Source organism: Zalophus californianus, chromosome 9 (genome assembly GCF_009762305.2).
Source record: "Zalophus californianus isolate mZalCal1 chromosome 9, mZalCal1.pri.v2, whole genome shotgun sequence".
NCBI lineage: Eukaryota > Metazoa > Chordata > Mammalia > Carnivora > Otariidae > Zalophus > Zalophus californianus.
The window spans coordinates 21766773-21786093 of NC_045603.1; the positions used below are offsets into that span (position 1 = coordinate 21766773).

Genomic DNA, 19321 nt, shown 5'->3' on the forward strand with positions numbered 1-19321 from the left:
GAAGTTCTAAGGTTTTAAGTTTTGCTTTTAAATATAGGATTCCTTTTAAAGTTAATTTTTTAAAGTTAATTTATTTTGGCTTAAGGATATCCATTTGTTTCAGCACAGTTTTTTGAATTCTTTAATGAATTGCCATTGTGCCTTTGTAAAAAATCAATCACATATATGTATAGATCTAAATGTACTCTGTATTCCTCCATTCTGTTCCATTGATTTATCTTTAATACTGTACCATCTCTTGTTTACCATATAGCTTCATCATAGTCTTAAAATCAGGTAGTGTAAGTCTCCAACTTTGTCTTTTTCAAAGTTGCTTTGGCTAGTTGAGGTCCTTTGTATTTCCACATGAGTTTTAAAATCAGTTAGTTTCTACAAAACAAGCTTGCTGGGATTTTGATTGAATTACATTGAATCCCAAGATCAATTTGTAAAAAATTAACATAACAATATTGAGTCTTCTGATTTATGAACTTGGTATTACCTCATCATTTGTTTAGGTCCTGTAATTTCTCTCAGTATACATATTTACACATCTACTGTCAAATTTATTCCTAAGTATTTCATATTTTTCACGCTATTGTAAATCGTATTTTTTATGTTGAAAATAATCATTTGCTTGACAAATATTTATTGAATATTTAATGAGAAAAAAGAAGTGGACTGGGGAACATTTGTTGTAACATATGTTGCTTTGCACAGCATTCTTCTACCCTTTGGGAAATAACCCTTCCACATAAATGGTCCTAGTAGAGGCTGCCAATCAAGGCAACCTACTGTCTTGACCATAGGGTTGTGCATACCATCCAAACTGGTCCAAATCCTTCCACAAGATTTTCCAGTACTTGGGCAAGTGAATGGTGGAAGGAAGAAGACAGTTCCTCTCCAGGCAATGAAACTGTTAGGATACACTCTCCTGGACAGTGCTCCATATGACTCCCAAATCTGTATCTCTCGCTCTAATCTTTCCTTTATCCTCTAGAATATTTTTTTCATTTTAAAAATTTAAATTCAGTTAATTAGCATATAATGTGTTATTGGTTTCATGGGTAGAGGTCAGAGATTCACAGTCTTATATAATACCCAGTGCTCATGTAAATGGTATTTTTAAACAAAACTTTGATTTCTGATTGTTCTTTGCTAGCATATAGAAATACGGTTGGTATTTATCTATTGAATTGTATCTTGTAGCTTTGCTAAACACACTTCAGTGTTCTTTGGAGCAAGCTTTTCTTTTTTAAAATGTTTTATCTTGAATAATTTTATATTTATAGGAGTATTGCAAAGATAGGTCAGAGAGTTCCCTGTACTTTTCACACAATTTCCCTAATTAAACACAATTTTTAACTTTAGCAGCTTTTTTCTTGTAGGTTTCATAGGGTTTTCTATAAACATGATTATGTTATTTTCAAATAAAGAGATTTTCTTCTTTCTTTATAATCTCGAGCTTTTTATTTCTTTTTCTTGTAACTGCTTTTCTAGCCACTACTTTGGTCAGAATCTCTGGCATATTTCTTGGTGGTGTTAGGTCTGGGTACAGTGTACTTAATGGTGGGACATGACATAATTAGGTTTCCTAAGCCTCTCCCCTTCTTCAGGGGGTCTGGGATGGAATCTGTTGAGGATGGAGGTCCTCGGTGTTTTGGGGATTGAGTTGGGTCAGGGACTACCCAGCAGCAGAGGGCCTCTCTCTTTTTCTCATGTTCTTGCTGGGGCTGATGGTGCAGGGGGCATACACTCCTAGGAGGCCATAGAGACCATAAGGTCCACTGACCTGTTGCTGTAGCCAAATTCATTGTCATACTAGGAAATGAACTTGACAAAGTGGTCTTTGAGGGCAGTGCCAGCCCCAGCTTTAAAGGTGGAGGAGTGGATGTTAGTGTTAAATTTACAGGAGACAACCTGGTCCTCAGTGTAACCCAGGATATCCTTTAGGGGGCCTTCCCATGCCTGCTTCACCACTTTCTTTGTGTTACCATGTTTGACATTTTTTTCTAAGTAAATCATTTATGACCATCACTTTGGTAGTGGGGATGGAGAAGGCCATGTGCGTGAGTCTCCCATTCAGCTCAAGAATGACCTTGCCCATAGTCTTGGCAATGCCAGCAGATGCAGGGATGATGTTCTGGGCAACCATACTACAGTTTTGCAGAGAGGCCATCCATGGTAAGTCTTCTGGGTGGCAATGATGGCATGGACTGTAGTTGTTAAGTTCCTCCATGATGCTAAAGTTGTCATGGATGACCTTGGCCAGGGGAGCCAAGTAGTTGGTGGTGCAGGTGGTGCAGTGTTGATGACAGTCTTAAGGGAGTTTTATACTTCTCATGGTTCATGCCCATCCTAAACATGGGGGCATCAGCAGAAAGGACAGAGATGATGACCCTTTTGTCTCTAAGCCTTCTTGGAGTTCAGAAGGCTTTCAGTATCTTTCTTACCTTGGGTTCAATCCCAACCTTCTCCAAGGTAGCAAAGATACCAGAAGACTCCATACTGTATTCAGCACCAGCATTACCCTATTGTGCTGTTGGTGGTGTCTAGTTCCTGGAAGATAAAGATTGGCTTTTCATTGATGACAAGCTTCCCAGTCTCAGCCTTGATTGTGCCATTGAACTTGTCATGGATGGAATCATACTCTGGAATATGTAGACCAGATATTTGAGATCAGTGAAAGGGTTAATGATGGTGACAATATTTACTTTGTCAGAGTTAAGAGGAGCTCTGGTGATCAGGTGCCCAATAGGGACAAATACATTTACTCTGATCATCATCGTGTCTCAGGGATGATGCAGGAGAGGATGCAGCTGTCTATCAAATGAAGAGGAGAAGAGAGCCTTCAGTTACAATGTTGAATAGAAGTTGTGTGAAGACATCCTTGCCTTTTCTTGATCTTAAAGGGAAAGTATTCAGTCTTTAATCATTAAATGTGATGTTAGCTGTAAGTTTTTTGTAGATGGCTTTTACCAGGTTGATGAAGTTTTCTTCTATTCCCAGTTCAACAGTTTATTATTAGGAATTAATGTTGGATTTTGGCACTTATTGAGTAATGTTGGATTTCTGCACTTATTGAGATAATCATAGGACTTTTGTAGTCTGTTAATATGATATATAATGAATGTTAAAACAAACTTGCATTCCTGAGATAAACTACATTTCATCATGATATAGTGTCCTTTTTATATATTGTTGGGTTCAACTTGCTAAAATTTTACTGAGGATTTTGTGTCTATATTGATGAGTGATATATTGACCTGTAGTTTTCTTTTGTTGTATATCTTTGTCTATTCTCAGAGAGTGCTACTCTCATAGAATGTTAGGCATTATTTGTATCTCTTAAATATTATTCAACCATTTTTGTAGAATTAGTATTCTTAAATGGTTGGCAGAATTTCTCTTGAAGCCATATGGACCTGGAGGTTTTGTTTTGTGGAGAATGTTTTTAACTAAAAGTTCAAATTTGATTTCTTTAATAGATGTCGGACTATTCAGGCTATTAATTTCTTTTTGAGTGAGTTTTGGTAATTTGTGTTTTTTAAGAAACTTGTCCATTTCATCTAATTTTCTGATTTCTTGGTATAAAGTCATTAATAATATTCTTCTACTACATGTTTTATATCTTTAGAATATGCAGTGATGTTATCTCTTTCTGATATTGGTAATTTGTGTCTTCTAGAGCAGTTTAGCTATAGATATATCAATTTTATAGAATTTTTTTTAAAGAATCAGATTTTGATTTCATGATTTTCTCTATTACTCTGTTTTCTGTTTCCTTTGGTTTCTGCTGTTCTTTAATAATTCCTTACTTAGGGCTTAATACGTTCTTTTTGTTGTTGTTTCTTAAGGGGGAAGCTGAGGTCAGCAATTTGTGACCTTTCTTCTGATCTAATATTGTCATTTTAATGCTATAAATTTTCCTTTAGGTACTGCTTTAGTTGCATCCCAAAAGTTTTGATATATTGTGTTTTTTCTTTTTTGGTTCAAAATATCTCATCATCTCCCTTTTTGAGATTTTCTTTGATCTACATGTTACTTAGTTTTCAATATTTGTGGGGTTTCCAGATACTTTTCTGTTAATGATATTTAATTTAATTCCACTGGTGTGAGAACATATTTTGAATCATTGAATCATTGAGGTTTGTTTTATGACATACAATATGGTATATTTTGATACATGTCCTGTGTTTATTTGAAAAGAGTGTGCATTCAGCAGCTATTGGGTAGAGTGTTCTATAAATGTTAGTTATTTAAGTTGGTTAATAGTATTATTGAGGAAAAAAATACAGTATTATTGAGGACTTACATGCCCTTATAATTTTCTCTTTACTTGTTCTATCAATTCCTGAGCGAGGGGTGTTGAATCCTCAAGTATAGGTAGAAAAGTCTATTTCTTTTTGCAGTTGTAACAGTTTTTGCTTCATGTATTTTGAAGTTCTGTTATTAGATGCAAAAAACATTTAGGATTGTAATATCCTCTTAATAAATTGGGTTCTTTATCATTATGAAATGATTTTCTCTCCCTTGCTCTGAATAATTTTTGCTCTGAAATGTAATTTATCCAATGTTAATATAGTCATTCAGCTTTCTTTTGATTATCGTCAGTATGGCTTTTCTGCCCTTTAACATCTGTTTGTGTCTTTCTATTTAAAGTAGGGTCTTGTGGTGAGCATATAGTTGGGTCTCAGTTTTTTTTTAAATCCAGTCTGACAGTTTTTCCTTTTTAACTAGGGTAATTAGATCATTTATAGTTAATGTAATTATTGTTGTGGTTGTATATAAATCTACCATCTTATCATCTACTTTCTATTTCTTCCATCTGTTCTTTGTTCCCCTTTTCTGCTTTCTTTGCCTCTTTTGTATTATTTTTTAATGATTTCATAGGTTAGTTTAAATGACTACATTGTATCTAATATTTTTGTTTCATTTATGGCTTTATTCATTAAAATTTTTTATTTTATCTTATTCATTAATTTTTTATTTATATAATTTAGCACACATTTACTTAACAGCTACTCTGTTGAGTGGTTAGAGAACGAATTTTACAGAAGGTGAGTCTTGATCTAGGCTTTGGAGAAATGGTAAAATATGATTGGTTAGAGAATCTTACAGGTTAATAGAAGGGTGTGAATAAAGGCACATAAGGTACAAATTAATAAGGCAGGATTGGATAAGCTTAGCAAGAGGAACAGAAGTACAAATATTCTGAGAATATCCTAGGAAATTGAAATGCTTCAATGCTTCAAGGAATTTATTTATTTTTATTTATCTGTTTATTTTAAAGAAGTAATCATGTGTTTTTTAAATTCTGGCTGAGGGGTTCACATTCTGCAATCTTTTTTAAAATTTAAATTCAATTAATTTTCAATTCAATTCAATTAAAAAATTTAAATTCAATAAATTTAAATTCAATTAATTAACATATAATGTATTACTAGTTTCAGAGATTGAGATCCACTGTTTCATCAGTCTTATATAATACCCAGTGCTCCTTACGTCATGTGCCCTCCTTAGTGTCCATAACCCAGTTACCCCATCCCCCACCCCACCCCCCTCCATCAACCCTCAATTTGTTTCCTGTGATTAAGAGTCTCTCATGGTTTGTCTTCCTCTCTCATTTCATCTTGTTTTGTTTTTTCCTCTCTTCCCCTATGATCCTGTGTTTTGTTTCTTAAATTACACATATGAGTGAGAATATAGGATAATTGTCTTTCTCCGATTGGCTTAGTTTTTATTTTTATTTTTTTTCTGGTTATTTACGCTTGAAAACTGAGTCATTCTAGATTACCATCTCCTTCTTTCCTCATTTGACCCCTGTATCTTACTGATTTGTCCTTTTAATTAACTACTGAATAAGTGCCTTCTACTCCTTTTCATCGTCCCTTCTTAGTTGAAATTTGTTATGATCTCTCATTTGGAATAGTTTTTCATTCTGTGCTAGCTGGAACTGCACTTACCTTACTACTTTGTAACTGCTTATGTGTCTGTCTTCTCTGTTAGACTCTGTTCTTGTAAATGTGGACCCTGAATTATGATTTTGTACTCTCAGTTCCTAGCTTAATACGTGACATACAATTGGTATACAATACATAATTTGTGAATGCATGAATTAACTTGTCATTAGACCTTAGTTTTTAAAATTGTTTTTCATTTTAATTCCAATATGATTTATATAGTGTTTATATAGTGTTATATTAGTTTCAGGTGTACAATATAGTGCTTGAACAATTCTATGCATTACTCAGTGCTTATCATGATAATTACACTCTTAATTCCCTTCACCTATTTCACCCATCCTCTCCCCACTCTCATCTCGTAACCATCAGTTTGTTCTCTATAGTTAAGAGTCTGTTCCTTGGTTTGTCTCTCTCTTTTTTTTCTGTGCTCATTTGTTTTGTTTCTTAAATTCCACATATGAGTATAATCATATGGTATTTGTCTTTCTCTGACTGGTTCGTTTAGCGTAGCATTATACTCTCTAGATCCATCCATGTTATTGCAAATGGCAATGTTTTATTCTTTTTTATGGTTAAATAATATTCCATTATATGTATAGATATGGATAGATTTAGATCGATCTATTTATGTATCTATGTATTGATGTATCTACGTATCCATCGATCTATCTATAGGCTGCTTCCATAATTTGGCTATTGTAAATAATGCTGCAATAAACATAGTTGTGTATTTATCTTTTTGAATTAGTGTTTTTGTATTCTTTAGATAAGTACCCAGTAGTGGAATTACTGGATCATATGGTAGTTCTGTTTTTAATTTTTTTGAGGAACCTCCACACTGTTTTCCACAGTGGCTATACCAGTTTGCATTCCCACTAACAGTGCACGTGGGTTCCTTTTTGTCCACATCCTCACCAACACTTTTTCTTGTATTGTTGATTTTGGCCATTCTTACATGTGTGAGGTGTTTTGTCATTGTAGTTTGATTTGCATTTCTCATAATGAGTGATGTTAGGCATCTTTTCATGTGTCTGTTGCCTATATCTATGCCTTCTTTGGAGAAATGTCTTCATGTTTTCTTCCCATTTTTAATTGGATTGTTTGGTTTTTTGGTGTTGAGTTTTATCAGTTCTTTATATATTTGGGGTTCTAACCCTTTATCATTAGAACATATCTTCTCCCATTTCAGTATGTTGTCTTTTAGTTCTGTTGATTATTTCCTTTGTTGTGTAGAAGCTTTCTATGTTGATGTAGACCCAATTGTTCATTTTTGCTTTTGTTTCCCTTGCTTCAGGAGACATATCTAGAAGGATGTTGCTATAGTCAATTTCAGAGAAATTATTGCTTGTGCTCTATTCTAGAATTTTTATGGTTTCAGATCTCACATTTAGGCCCTTAATCTATTTTGAGTTTATTTTTGTATACAGTGTAAGAAAATGGTACATTTTCATTCTTTTGCATGTAGCTGTCCAGTTTTTCCAACACCATTTGTCGAAAAGAATGTCTTTTTCCCATTGCATATTTTTGGCTTCTTTATCGAAGACTGACCATAAATTGTAGATTTATTTCTGGGTTTTGTATTCTGTCCTGTTGATTTATGTGTCTGTTTTTGTGCCAGTACCATACTGTTTTTTTTTTAATTTTAGTTTTAATTTATTTTTTTGAGAGAGATCAAGCACAAGTGAGAGAGAGCAAAAGCAGAGGGGCAGAGGGAGAAAGAGAAGAAGGCTCCCTGCTGAGCAGGGAGCCCAATGTGGTGCTTGATCCCAGGACCCTGGAATCATGACCCGAGTGAAGACAGACACTTAACCAACTGAGCCACCCAGGCACACCAGTACCATACTGTTTTTTGATTACTACAGCTTTGTAATACAAGTTAAACTCTGTAATTGTGATTCCTTCAGGTTTTTTCTTTTTCAAGATTGCTTTGGCTATTCAGGGTCTTTTGTGATTCCATACAAATTCTAGGATTGTTTGTTCTAGTTCTGTGAAAAATGTTGTTGGTATTGATAGGGATTGCATTAAATGTCTAGATTACTTTGGGTAATTTAGCCATTTCAACAGTATTTGTTCTTCCAGTCCATGAGCATGGAATGTCTTTCCATTTCTTTGTGTCATCTTGAATTTCTTTGAAATGGTGTGCTTGTAAATGGGATTGTTTTCTTAATTTCTCTCTCTGCTTCTTCATTATTAGTGTATAGAAATGCAACAGATTTCTGTACATTGATTTTGTATACTGTGACTTCATGGTAGTTTTTTGGTGGAATATTTCAGGTTTTCTATGTACAGTATCATGTCACCTGTAAATATTGAAAGTTTTACTTTTTCCTTACCAATTTGGGTGCCTTTTATTTCTTTGTGTTGTCTGATTGCTGTGGTTGGGACTTCCATTACTGTGTTGAATGAGAGTGGTGAGAGCGGACATCCTTGTCTTGTTGCTGACCTTAGCGGATAAGCTCTCAGTTTTTCTCCTTTGAGTATGATGTTTGTTGTGGGTTTTTCATGTATGGACTTTATGTGTTGAGGTATGTTCCCTCTAAACCTGCTTTAAGGGTTTTTATCATGAATGGATATTGTAGTTTGTCAGATGATTTTCTGTTTTGCAGTTTTTGTGCATCTATTGAAATGATCATATGGTTTTTATCCTTTTATTGATGTGGTGTATCATGTTGATTGATTTGTGAATAGTATCAAAATATGTATACATTATCTTCAAAATATGTTGTGTTGTAAAATGATATCTTCAAAACTCTTCTTGTGATTTATAACAGTCCAAATCTTCAATTATATTTTCAAGTATGAAATACTGATTATCTTGGTAACATTTGAACAGCAAGAAGGGTTTATATTCTTCCCATAATGCAGAAATATCTTTTAACTTATATAAATCTCTGACATCTCAGAAGGATTGTGTTAAAATGGAGGAGGCAGGTGTCATAAATCTTTATTCTTTGATATAGAATGTAGTAGCTGAGTGTTAATTGCTTCCAATATTGTAGTATTTATATAAAGTAATAGGGAATTTTTGGATTCAGGTTTTAATACATGGCAGTAGTCCTACATTCACTAATAATTTCTAGAGGTGGTTATATTCCCTAATAATTTCCTTATATCAGATAAATGAAGTTATTGTTCCAAGGAGAATGCATGAAAGATGGCATTCATTTTCTACATGACTAGAATTTTCTTATGCAACATGCTGCTGGCTGTGGGACTCTGAGGCTTCTTTTTGTTTTTCAAAGCACGATTCTGCTTAACTGTTAACTCTGCGCTTGTGCTTTATTTGCAGCATCTGGCGAGGCCCCAATGTGAACTGCACAGACAGTTCGGGTTACACTGCTTTACACCATGCAGCCTTAAATGGACATAAGTAAGTGCTATTTATTTGGACTAGAAACCTGGTGTATTTAGTTACATGTGATGAAATTCATTATGTTGATAATACCTATCTCATGTTGCCAGGAGTTTCCTGGGCTTAGGTGAATTTGAAGAGGCACTAGGTGGCAACACTGACAATTTAAACTTGGTAAAAATGTTGCTGTGGATGATTATGTGCAGTGTATAAACCAAGAGAATTGTTCTAAAATAGTCAAATATGCAAGAAGAATAAAGAAGTGACAGGACATGTTAGTTATGTGTAGTTTTCGGGGGGGGATGGTATAAAACCAATTAGTAATGCCACCCTACCTTTTTTGGGTGTCTTTATCTAACATGGGGAGTATTCACCAAGAGTAAAATCTTAATAGGTTCTTACTATGACTATGAACCACTTCAAAATCCTTCAAATTTAGGAAATACGCTTTTTCTTTGTCATTCAAAATAGTCTTTCTAAAGGTTTTAAATTTCTTTAACCTTTGGAATTATGTTTCAATAATGTGATAGCCTACAGTATGGACAGTGAAAGACTGTGTAACCATCACCATCATTTCATTTCTAGTGTTTTATTTAGGTTACCTAATGGTTTACTGACAAAATGTGAGGAGTCTGAATGATTCAGATGTTCTGTTCTCCCCCATCAGAAAGAAAGGGACTTTTCATGTCTCCCTTTCCTTTCTGTTTTTCCTTTGCTCTAATGATCCAAATTATTAGTCTTCCCAGACTTGGATCATTTCATTTTACTTTTACTTCAGTTTTTTAAAAATTTATTTATTTTAGAAAAAGAGAGAGAGTGTGTGTGTGCATGCACATGCCAGGGGAAGGGCAGAGGGACAGAATCTTCAAGCAGACATCCCACTGAGTTTGGAGCCTGACTTGGGGCTCGATCCCATGACCCATGAAATCACAATCTGAGCTTGACCAAGAGTTGGATGCTTAACTGACTGAGCCACCCAGGTGCCCCCATTTTACTAGAGTTTTTTTAGATGTAGTAATTACTGCCTTAAAAATGCTAGTTACAAAAAAAAAAAAAAGCTAGTTGCTTTTTGCTTTCCCACATAACTGTTCCTTTATTTTGTGAATTGAGACACAAGATCCAAGTCACACTTGATTACATTTTATGGCCTTAAAGTTCTCACAAAAGAAACACCCTTTTTGTCATTTATCACTATGACATTTTTTATTTTTAAACTTATTGCATAATCTAACATTATCACTGGATATGGAGATATATCTGTGTCTATCTACCATATATAATTATACATATAATCATAAATGTAATGTTTCATCATTTGGGTTCTTAGTATTAGAATCCCCAAACAACATTTCTTTTTATCCACTCCCTATTCTATATTATATTTCTTATACATGTAACTTAGAACCTTTTATTGTGCTGGGTCTTTTTCAAAATATATTGCTGTCCTTCTGTAGAGTGTAAAATGTATACAGATACCTACAATCTGAATGTTTTAAAGGGATTACTATTTATTCTTCTTTGTACCATCAGGAATGAAGGCAAATTAAATCAGCCCAATAAATACAATGCTGATGGCTTCTTTGGTCATCTTAATTGTGTGTTTAGGGGGATTTCAGTTAGGAAAATAATTGGAAAGACCAGCTGTCAGATCTAATGGACAGAAGATCTTGGGCCTGAGCACTGGAGCTATCCTCCTTATCTTGTTCTTTCTGAACTTGTCATGATAAGCACTTCTCAAAATAATGTTGTCCCAAAATGGATTAGCACTCATATCCATCTGTGGTTTTCAGTGGTTAGTAAATGTTTTTGATTTACACGTGATGGCCTGTCAAGTTCTAACCATTGAGATATGTTTCCCTTTGGTCCACTGCATAATTTTTCATTTCTATTAGCAATGTACAAAGTAAAGATAATTTAAGCGAATTGATTAGCAATCATTAAGATCATAAAGAGGGCGGATTTGACTAGATATCTTAGCTATCTTTTAAGAGCTCTTTAATTGCAGATATTCTCTGAGAATTATATATCTCTGCTTTTATATGCAGATCCCATCTTTTTAACACTTTCTAGAAAGATTTTACTCAGTGTCATTCTATAGGCATTGGAAAAAAGCAGACGACTTCTAATCCCATCTTACCATCTCTGCTAGTTATATGTCTTGAGCCATTTAATTAACCCGTCTAGGGCTCAGTTCAGTATAATGAGTAAATAAGCTGGACATTTTCCATTGTTTCTTTCAATTATAACATTTTGTGATACGCTGTTTTAGTATTTGTGGCTTAGTTATGTACTATGATGCTACAGTTCTGAAATTTGGATTTTCATCTAGAGTGTAATCTCTTTACTTAAATTACCCGTGGATTTTTAAAATTAGAGATGGTTTATTCAATCCTGCCCCCTCCCTTCCCTCAGTTTATAGATGGAGAAATAAGCCCATTCTGGATAAATGACATATAGTGGTCACTTAGATATTAAGGAGGGGCTGTGTTTAGACTTAAGTGTTTTAGTTCTAAGTGCATGCTTTTACCATGACTCTACATTATCTTCCTTTTGTGGCTCTATGCACATTAGTTTTCTAAACTCTTGCTGGCTTTCTCTGTTCTATTATCTATTTCTGGGCTGCCTCCCATTATCATCAACTAGTGTGCTCACATAGAATGCTAAAATACTGGCTTAAGAAAAGATACTTGAAGGAGAAAAAAAGTCATAGTATATATCTCAGAGCCAGAGAAGAATGTTTTTTTTCTTTTCTTTGCCTCTGCTTCTCTCACTTAGCAAGGTAATGAACAATTGATTATTTTGTATTCTTCCCAAGCAAGCCTTAGCAGTCAGCACAGAAACACATCATTTCCATGTTTGTTGCTATTGTTGTTGTAGACTCAGCTGTAGATTGTTTCCGAAAACATGATTTCTAGGCTAAAGTTCATGGAATCATAGAGGTAGCAGTAATAATACAGGGTTCTGTAACTTCTTATTTTGCTTTGAACACAAGCTTTTCTCCTACCCTCAACATACAATCTAAGCCTTCATACTGCAAATTAAGCCTGTTTTATATCCTCTTATTTTGTGTGTTTTACTGGGGTCTCTGTTTATCAACTCTAGTTAATCCACAAGTGGAGCAGCGTTTTGTACCTGAAATACATTATTTCATAAAGAACAATTCATCTCCACTTAGCCAAATCCAGACAAAATAGAAAATGTACTTCTATTAGTGATTTCCTGGGTCATTTGTAATTGCAGATTAGAAAATTATTAACTTCGAATGATAGAAAAAAACATGGTCAATAGAAAAAAATCCACTAGCAATGATTATAAGTTATTTCAATAGATATGCAAGAGACCTATTTCTGTTTTTCTTTTTTATAATGTGAAAGATCCATTTTCTCTCTCATGTATTTCTGCTACAAATCTGGCTCTCTTAATTCTCTTCTGAATAGACATTAGCCAGCCAGCTGGCCTGCCTTTCTGCCTTTCTTCTTCCCTCTCTCCTTCCTTCCCTCACTTTTTTCCTCCCTCTTTCCCTTTTTCCTTCCTTCCTCTGTCCCTTCTTCCTTCTCTTCCTCTCTCCTCTCCTTTCCTCTTTTCTTTTTCTAATCTTTTCTTTTTAATAATAATCTTACTGTTCACTATAAGGTTTTACTAAACATGTGTATTCATATTTCAGTTCTCCTCTTAGCAAAAATTATTTCAATTCTCCTTCTTAGCAAATTATTCCTTTTCTTTTTTTCTTGTTAAGTTTCATCTCATTAAGCTATATTGGGCACACTGTGATTCTTGGATGCTGTTTTGAGAACTGTCAGCGCTAAATTGTTATCATTTATAACTTCGAAATATGTATATTCTTTGTTATGTGTCGGGTTTAAGTATTTGCTGTTCTTGCTTTTCATTCTCTAAATATTTAATGCTTGAATCCTAGACTCCATTATCTGAAATCCAAACTGTATCTCAAATTATATCTAGAATCCAGATAGTAATTTATGTGTACTTTTGATTTACTCTTTCTTAGGTTTTCTAATGAAAGAGAACTTCTTCTAAAAATTTATATAGTCTGGTCCATAAAGTTTCTCTTCGGATAACCTAGAAATAACTTTGATCTGATTGCTTCTTTCCTGGATAAGGATATTAAATAGTTAAAATTTGCTCTTATTCACTCTCCTTGGAAATCTATGTGAGTGAATTCAGTATAAAAAGGAGCTCCAGTTAGAAAATTAGGAGTGGATTGCCCTAAGGTCTTTTGACCATGTCAAACACATTTGCAACTCTATTTCTGTTAAGGAGGAGTAAAATCTTCAAGAAAGTCTAAAATCAAAAGGGCCTTAATTAATGTGAGAATTTCATTAGTTTGTTAAATACTCTATCCATATGAAGATGATTTGCATTTATTTCAAAGTTCTTTGGACTAGTAACGAGGAAGGATGGAACAAAATAAATGTCTTTGGTTATGATTTAATTATAGGGAAATTTGCTTTTGAGGTAAAGACATTTGAATTTTGAACCTTCCCAATTAACTTAATTTTGCTCAGAACATATCCTGAAACTTCTTAAAAGATATATCATATGGATTAGAAGTATATTCATATCTATCAGAAAATACTAATTATAGTAGCAAAAATTAATACTTTTAGAATTTCTATTTTTACCTGAACTTATGTATTAGCCTCAAGCTGCAAAATGTTGCAATGATTTTTTTTTTAAAGATTTTATTTATTTATTTGAGAGAGAGAAGGAGAGACAGAGCACAAGCAGAGGGGAGAGGGGGAAGTGGGCTCCCCACAGAGCAAGGAGCCCGATGTGGGCTTGATCTCAGGGCTCGATCTTAGGACCCTGGGATCATGACCTGAGCCAAAGGCAGAAGCTTAACTGACTGAGCCACCCAGGTGCCCCAAAATGTTGCAGTGATTTAAGTTGCATTATTATTAAATTTAATTTGATATTTTGTTTTACTCCTGGGAAATGGAATTGTTTTTTCTGTGATCTCATCGACCACATTTACCTTAGGATTTTAGAGCAGTTCTTACTTATGAAATGCTATATATAAGAAAGAATGCCACTTTATGATCAAGATATAGATGTTACTTCACTGCTATTTTATGGACATTGTTCATCAGTATAATTTAATATTTCATGCCCAGTAACCAAGTGCAGTCAACATGTTCATTTGAAAGATACAAGGAACAACTTAAAAATGAGACTCAATATGGTGACTGCATGCCTCAGTTGGTTAAGTGTCTGCCTTCAGCTCAGGTCATGATCCCAGGGTCCTGGGATTGGGCCTCTCCTCAGGCTCCCTGCTCAGCGGAGAGTCTCCTTCTCCCTCTACCCCTACCCCCTGCTCATGATCTCTCTTTCACTCTTTCTCTCTCTCAAATAAATAAAATCTTTGAAAAAAAAGAAAATCAATAATACTGATTTGGGTATGATCCCAGTGTTAAATACCATTCTAGTTTAGATATTATAGATAGTACCCAAAATTTAATTTTTTCTTAATGAATATGCAGGAAAGGGGCCTGTTTAATACATTATTACTTGTGATATACATGGATACCTCATAAGATGTATAAATGATGGTTGATTAATATTTTATTTATGATTCAGTAAGACTGACAGGCACATTTTTATCAGAAATATAACTTCATATTTCATAAATACATTTTCACATTAGAAATCTGAGCCATGCCTATTCATTAGCTGATGTCTGCGAATAAAATGAACAAGTTTGGGGCACCTGAGTGACTCAGTTGGTTAAGCATCTGACCCTTGATTTTGGCTCAGGTCATGATCTCAGGGGCGTGGGGTGGAGGCCCAGGCAGGGCTCCCTGCCCAGGGAGGAGTCTGCTTCTGTCCTCCTCCCTCTGCTTCTTCTCTCACTGGCTCTCTCTCTTTAAAAAAAATAAACAAATTTAGTAAAATGAATTAAAAAAGAAAACGTAAATATAGGGCGCCTGGGTGGCTCAGTCGGTTAAGCGTCTGCCTTCAGCCCAGGTCATGATCTCAGGGTCCTGGGATCGAGCCCCAATTGAGTCGGGCTCCCTGCTTAGTGGGGAGTCTGCTTCTCCCTCTCCCCACTTGCTCTCTCTCTATCTCACTCCCTCTCTCAAATAAATAAAATCTTTAAAAAAGGTAAATATAATAGTATTTAGTTAGTATTGTATTGTTCACTGGAGGCAATTTCATAGGCATACAGATTATTCTTTTCCGATTTACATATTAGGTAGTGGTAATATGACACAATACAAATGTCAGTAAGTTAGTTTTTCATTATTTCATCAATCTTCCTGATAAATAAAGAATGGATATATATCACATACATTATTAGAAAATGTCAAGAAGAATTGAGCCAAAGAACAAATTAAACTCTGAATAGATTTCATGAGAGTAAAAGAAAATAGGATTGATAAACCCATTAAACTTTCCTCTTACCTTTGAAAGTAAATGGCTTTAGAAGTTTTAGATTTTTTTTTAATTGGTTAGGCATTGAGGAATAACGTTAAAACTCTTCACAGAAGTATCTTTCTCTGATATATAAATTTGGAGAAGTCTGTTTTGTGACTAGTATAAATTCTACTTTTTAGATCCAGATAATTAACTGTGTCTTCTTTTGGTATCGTTTTACCTTTTATTTAAATGCTGAAATGCAGGGCGCCTGGGTGACTCAGTCGGTTAAGCGTCTGCCTTCAGCTCAGGTCATGATCCCAGGGTCCTGGGATCAAGCCCCTGGGATCGAGCCCCACATCGGGCTCCCTGCTCAGTGGAGGGCCTGCTTCTCCCTCTCCTACTCCCTCTGCTTGTGTTCCCTCTCTTGCTGTCTCTCTCTCTCTCTGTCAAATAAATAAATAAATAAATAAATAAATAAATAAATAAATAAATAAAATCTTAAAAAAATAAAGAAAAAATAAATGCTGAAATGTTTCATTAAAAAAAAAATCACTGGGATTGCTAAACATTGCTGCAGCTTACCTTGAGAATAGTGTTTGTTTGCATACGATTTTACAGTCATACCTGTTTTTTATTTGATTCACACCAACCCTTTTGAGGCTGGCAGGAAGATGTAGCCTCTGAATTCTATTTTAACAATATCTGAAAGAATGACAGAAGCTATTTGATTTGCCCAAGGTAACCAAAGTAGTAAGTAGAAAGTTGGAACTCTAAAACAGATATTCTATTCTGATTTTTAACTGCTTTTTTAATTCATTGGTATTGAATCCTTCTTATCACATTGTAGTTATTTATCTCAGAATAGAAGACGCTATATAGTAACTTTTGCATGGCAGAGAAGTGAGGAGAAATATGTGCATTTGACAACCTTCAAGTGTCCTTCTGATTTTCATATTTGTTTTTGCAAAGATGATTTGCTGGAAGCATTTTTATTTTTAAAGGATTTTATTTGCACTTGGGACAAGAACTAATATTTTTGTACAGCTCTTTACTATTTATTGAGTGGCTTCTCTTCTGTGATCTCATTTAAAGCTCTTACCAGTCATGACCAGTGGGTGTTATTATTATTACAATATCCCCTACAGAAAAGAAAAAGAAAGACAAGACTAAGTAATTTCTGTAGGGTCACATCATTAGGTAGTTTGTGTAGCTAGGATTCAGATCCAAATCTTCTAAATTCAGGTTTTATAAAATACTACTGGTTCTTACAAAGAATATTAAAGTGAGGGCGCCTGGGTGGCTCAGTCGTTAAGTGTCTGCCTTTGGCTCAGGTCATGATCCCGGGGTCCTGGGATCGAGTCCCACATCAGGCTCCCTGCTCAGTGGGAAGCCTGCTTCTCCCTCTCCTGCTCCCCCTGCTTGTGTTCCTGCTCTCGCTGTCTCTCTCTCTGTCAAATAAATAAATAAAATCTTTAAAAAAAATATTAAAGTGAGATTTTATTCTTATTTTCTCTGAAATTGTATCATTAGAAAATTTATTACTCCTTGGAACAGTCTAAATATTTCTACAACATATTCTTGGTTCTTTCATCATGATTTCATACATTTATCTGTTAAGTCCAATGTTTCATATGTGGGGGAGAAAGAATAATTTTCCCTTTCCCTTCTGGGTTTTTGGCTGAGGAACCTCCACTCTCCCCCCCATAATAAAAAGGTAGATAACAAGAGAAAAACAAGAAGTTTAGTAATATGTATACCTCTTGTGTATACATGGGAGATACCCAGAAAAACTGAGCTAACTCTCTTTAATGGCCCCTGCCACCACCTTAAAAACTATTTCCTGCTAAACATAAAATAGATGTTTGTTGAGGGGAACTAGTTATGGGAGGTTATTAGGAAAAGCACAATAAACAAGTTGTGGGGTTGTTACTCAGATTTAAGTTTCTGCCTCCTCCCTTGATAAGAGTTTCTAAGAGATTTAGAGTTCATTATCATTTTCTGGTACAAAGAAGGAGACTCCCTTACAAATGAAGTTTTCCTTATAGATTTAAATGTCTCGTAGAAAAAGGTAACTTCTATTCCATTTTCAGAGGTTTAACAACATCTACTCTTTCTTAAAAGTAATCAGCCGAAAATAATATTTATGCCAAAGAGGTATATTTTGGGATGGTATATTCTCCCCTTTACAAGTTCAGACCACGCTCTGGGCATTCATTGTATTTTACCATTTACTGTAATGTTTGTATCATGTCTATTTTGTGTGTTTGTGGGGAGGTAGCTATAACTTCTATTCAGACTTCCTCCAATTTTTCTTGTTACTTTACATTTAAAGTCTGGCTTCATGAAATATTTAAATTTAGCTCTTTGTGTTATATTTGTTCTTACTACCAGTGATTTGTTATATATGAGAAACTTCAGAATTTATTGTAACTGGTTACACACACATACACACACACACACACGTATAATGTGTGGGATTTCATTTAGTGAGTTAATAGAATTTGCTTCATAAATGCTTTAAGTAAAAATAGAGTTTTTGTTTAGAATTACTGTTTTTGTTTGTTTGATACAAAATTCAGTTTAATGTGTACCAAAAATTAGTAAGTCTTCTTTAGGTTGAGTATTGCAGTTCAGAATTTTTACTTTGAAAACTAGGTGGGGATTGAGTACAAAATGTTTATAGGTAGGGTATATTGAGTATGAATTGATATTGGATCAGTGGTGGAACTTGTCTCATGAATGAATTTCCTTCTTGAATCTTTTTCTTAAGCTTGGAACAGAGAGGTGAAGGAGTGCAGATGTATGAATAGCAGATATTCAAAATATGTTGTGTGCCATGGCTGAGAAGCTATTAACCGCCCCCCCTTTTCTACTGTGCTGTCTGCTTTCTCTTTTTTGTGCATATTCAATTCCTTATTCCAAGTCTCTATAGGAATGATGTATATAAATAACCTAAATGTCTCTTAGTAGTATGATGTGTGTGTGTGTGTGTGTGTGTGTGTGTGTGTGTGTGTGTTTGTGTGAGGAATTTGCTTATCCTCTGCTTTTCCTTCACGCTAAATCTCAGGTATGGGCTATTTGAGAAAAACTCCTTTTTAAAAAAAATGGGAAGAGGCATTTTAAAAAAAAATGTTTTACTTATTTCATTCAGTTTTGAAATTAGATAAATATTGCCCAAATGAATTCCATTAAGTGCTTTCATTGGTTAGTCTGTGCTCTGTGTGTGTATGTATGGTGGTGGTGGTTTTCCAGGTAAGTAAAATAGCCAAATGTTGAATAGGCTAACTCTTACACCAAATTTTATATCTCTTACTCTAAATTTCTAGCCAGCATCTAGTATATGTTCATAATTATCTGTTCATTGAAATCTGTGTGTTTAGCATATTTTCTTTTCTGTTCTTTTTTTTTTTCCCCCTCTCAGGGACATAGTTCTCAAACTACTTCAGTATGAGGCATCAACAAATGTAGCAGACAACAAAGGTTATTTTCCCATTCACCTGGCTGCCTGGAAAGGAGATGTAGAAATTGTGAAGATTCTTATTCATCATGGACCATCACATTCCAGAGTCAATGAACAGGTGCACTTGTCAAATATTTGCTCATGCTGTAGTTTTTCTAGAGGTTTGCAAAGGCAACGCCACATTGAAAA

At 34.6% G+C, this 19321-nt stretch overlaps 1 protein-coding gene across 16 annotated transcripts in view; it reads left to right on the forward strand.

Moving 5' to 3' along the window:
* ANKS1B (ankyrin repeat and sterile alpha motif domain containing 1B) overlaps positions 1–19321 on the forward strand; it is a 1105044-nt gene that overhangs the window by 141693 nt on the left and 944030 nt on the right. For 15 of the 16 annotated variants that reach the window (XM_027592180.1, XM_027592182.1, XM_027592181.1 and 12 more), the window contains exons 2-3: positions 9235–9315; positions 19094–19250. In XM_027592180.1, coding sequence (XP_027447981.1) covers positions 9235–9315; positions 19094–19250 — 238 coding nt within the window. The remainder of the gene's footprint in view (positions 1–9234; positions 9316–19093; positions 19251–19321) is intronic. The other variant, XM_027592188.1, reaches the window with a different exon arrangement.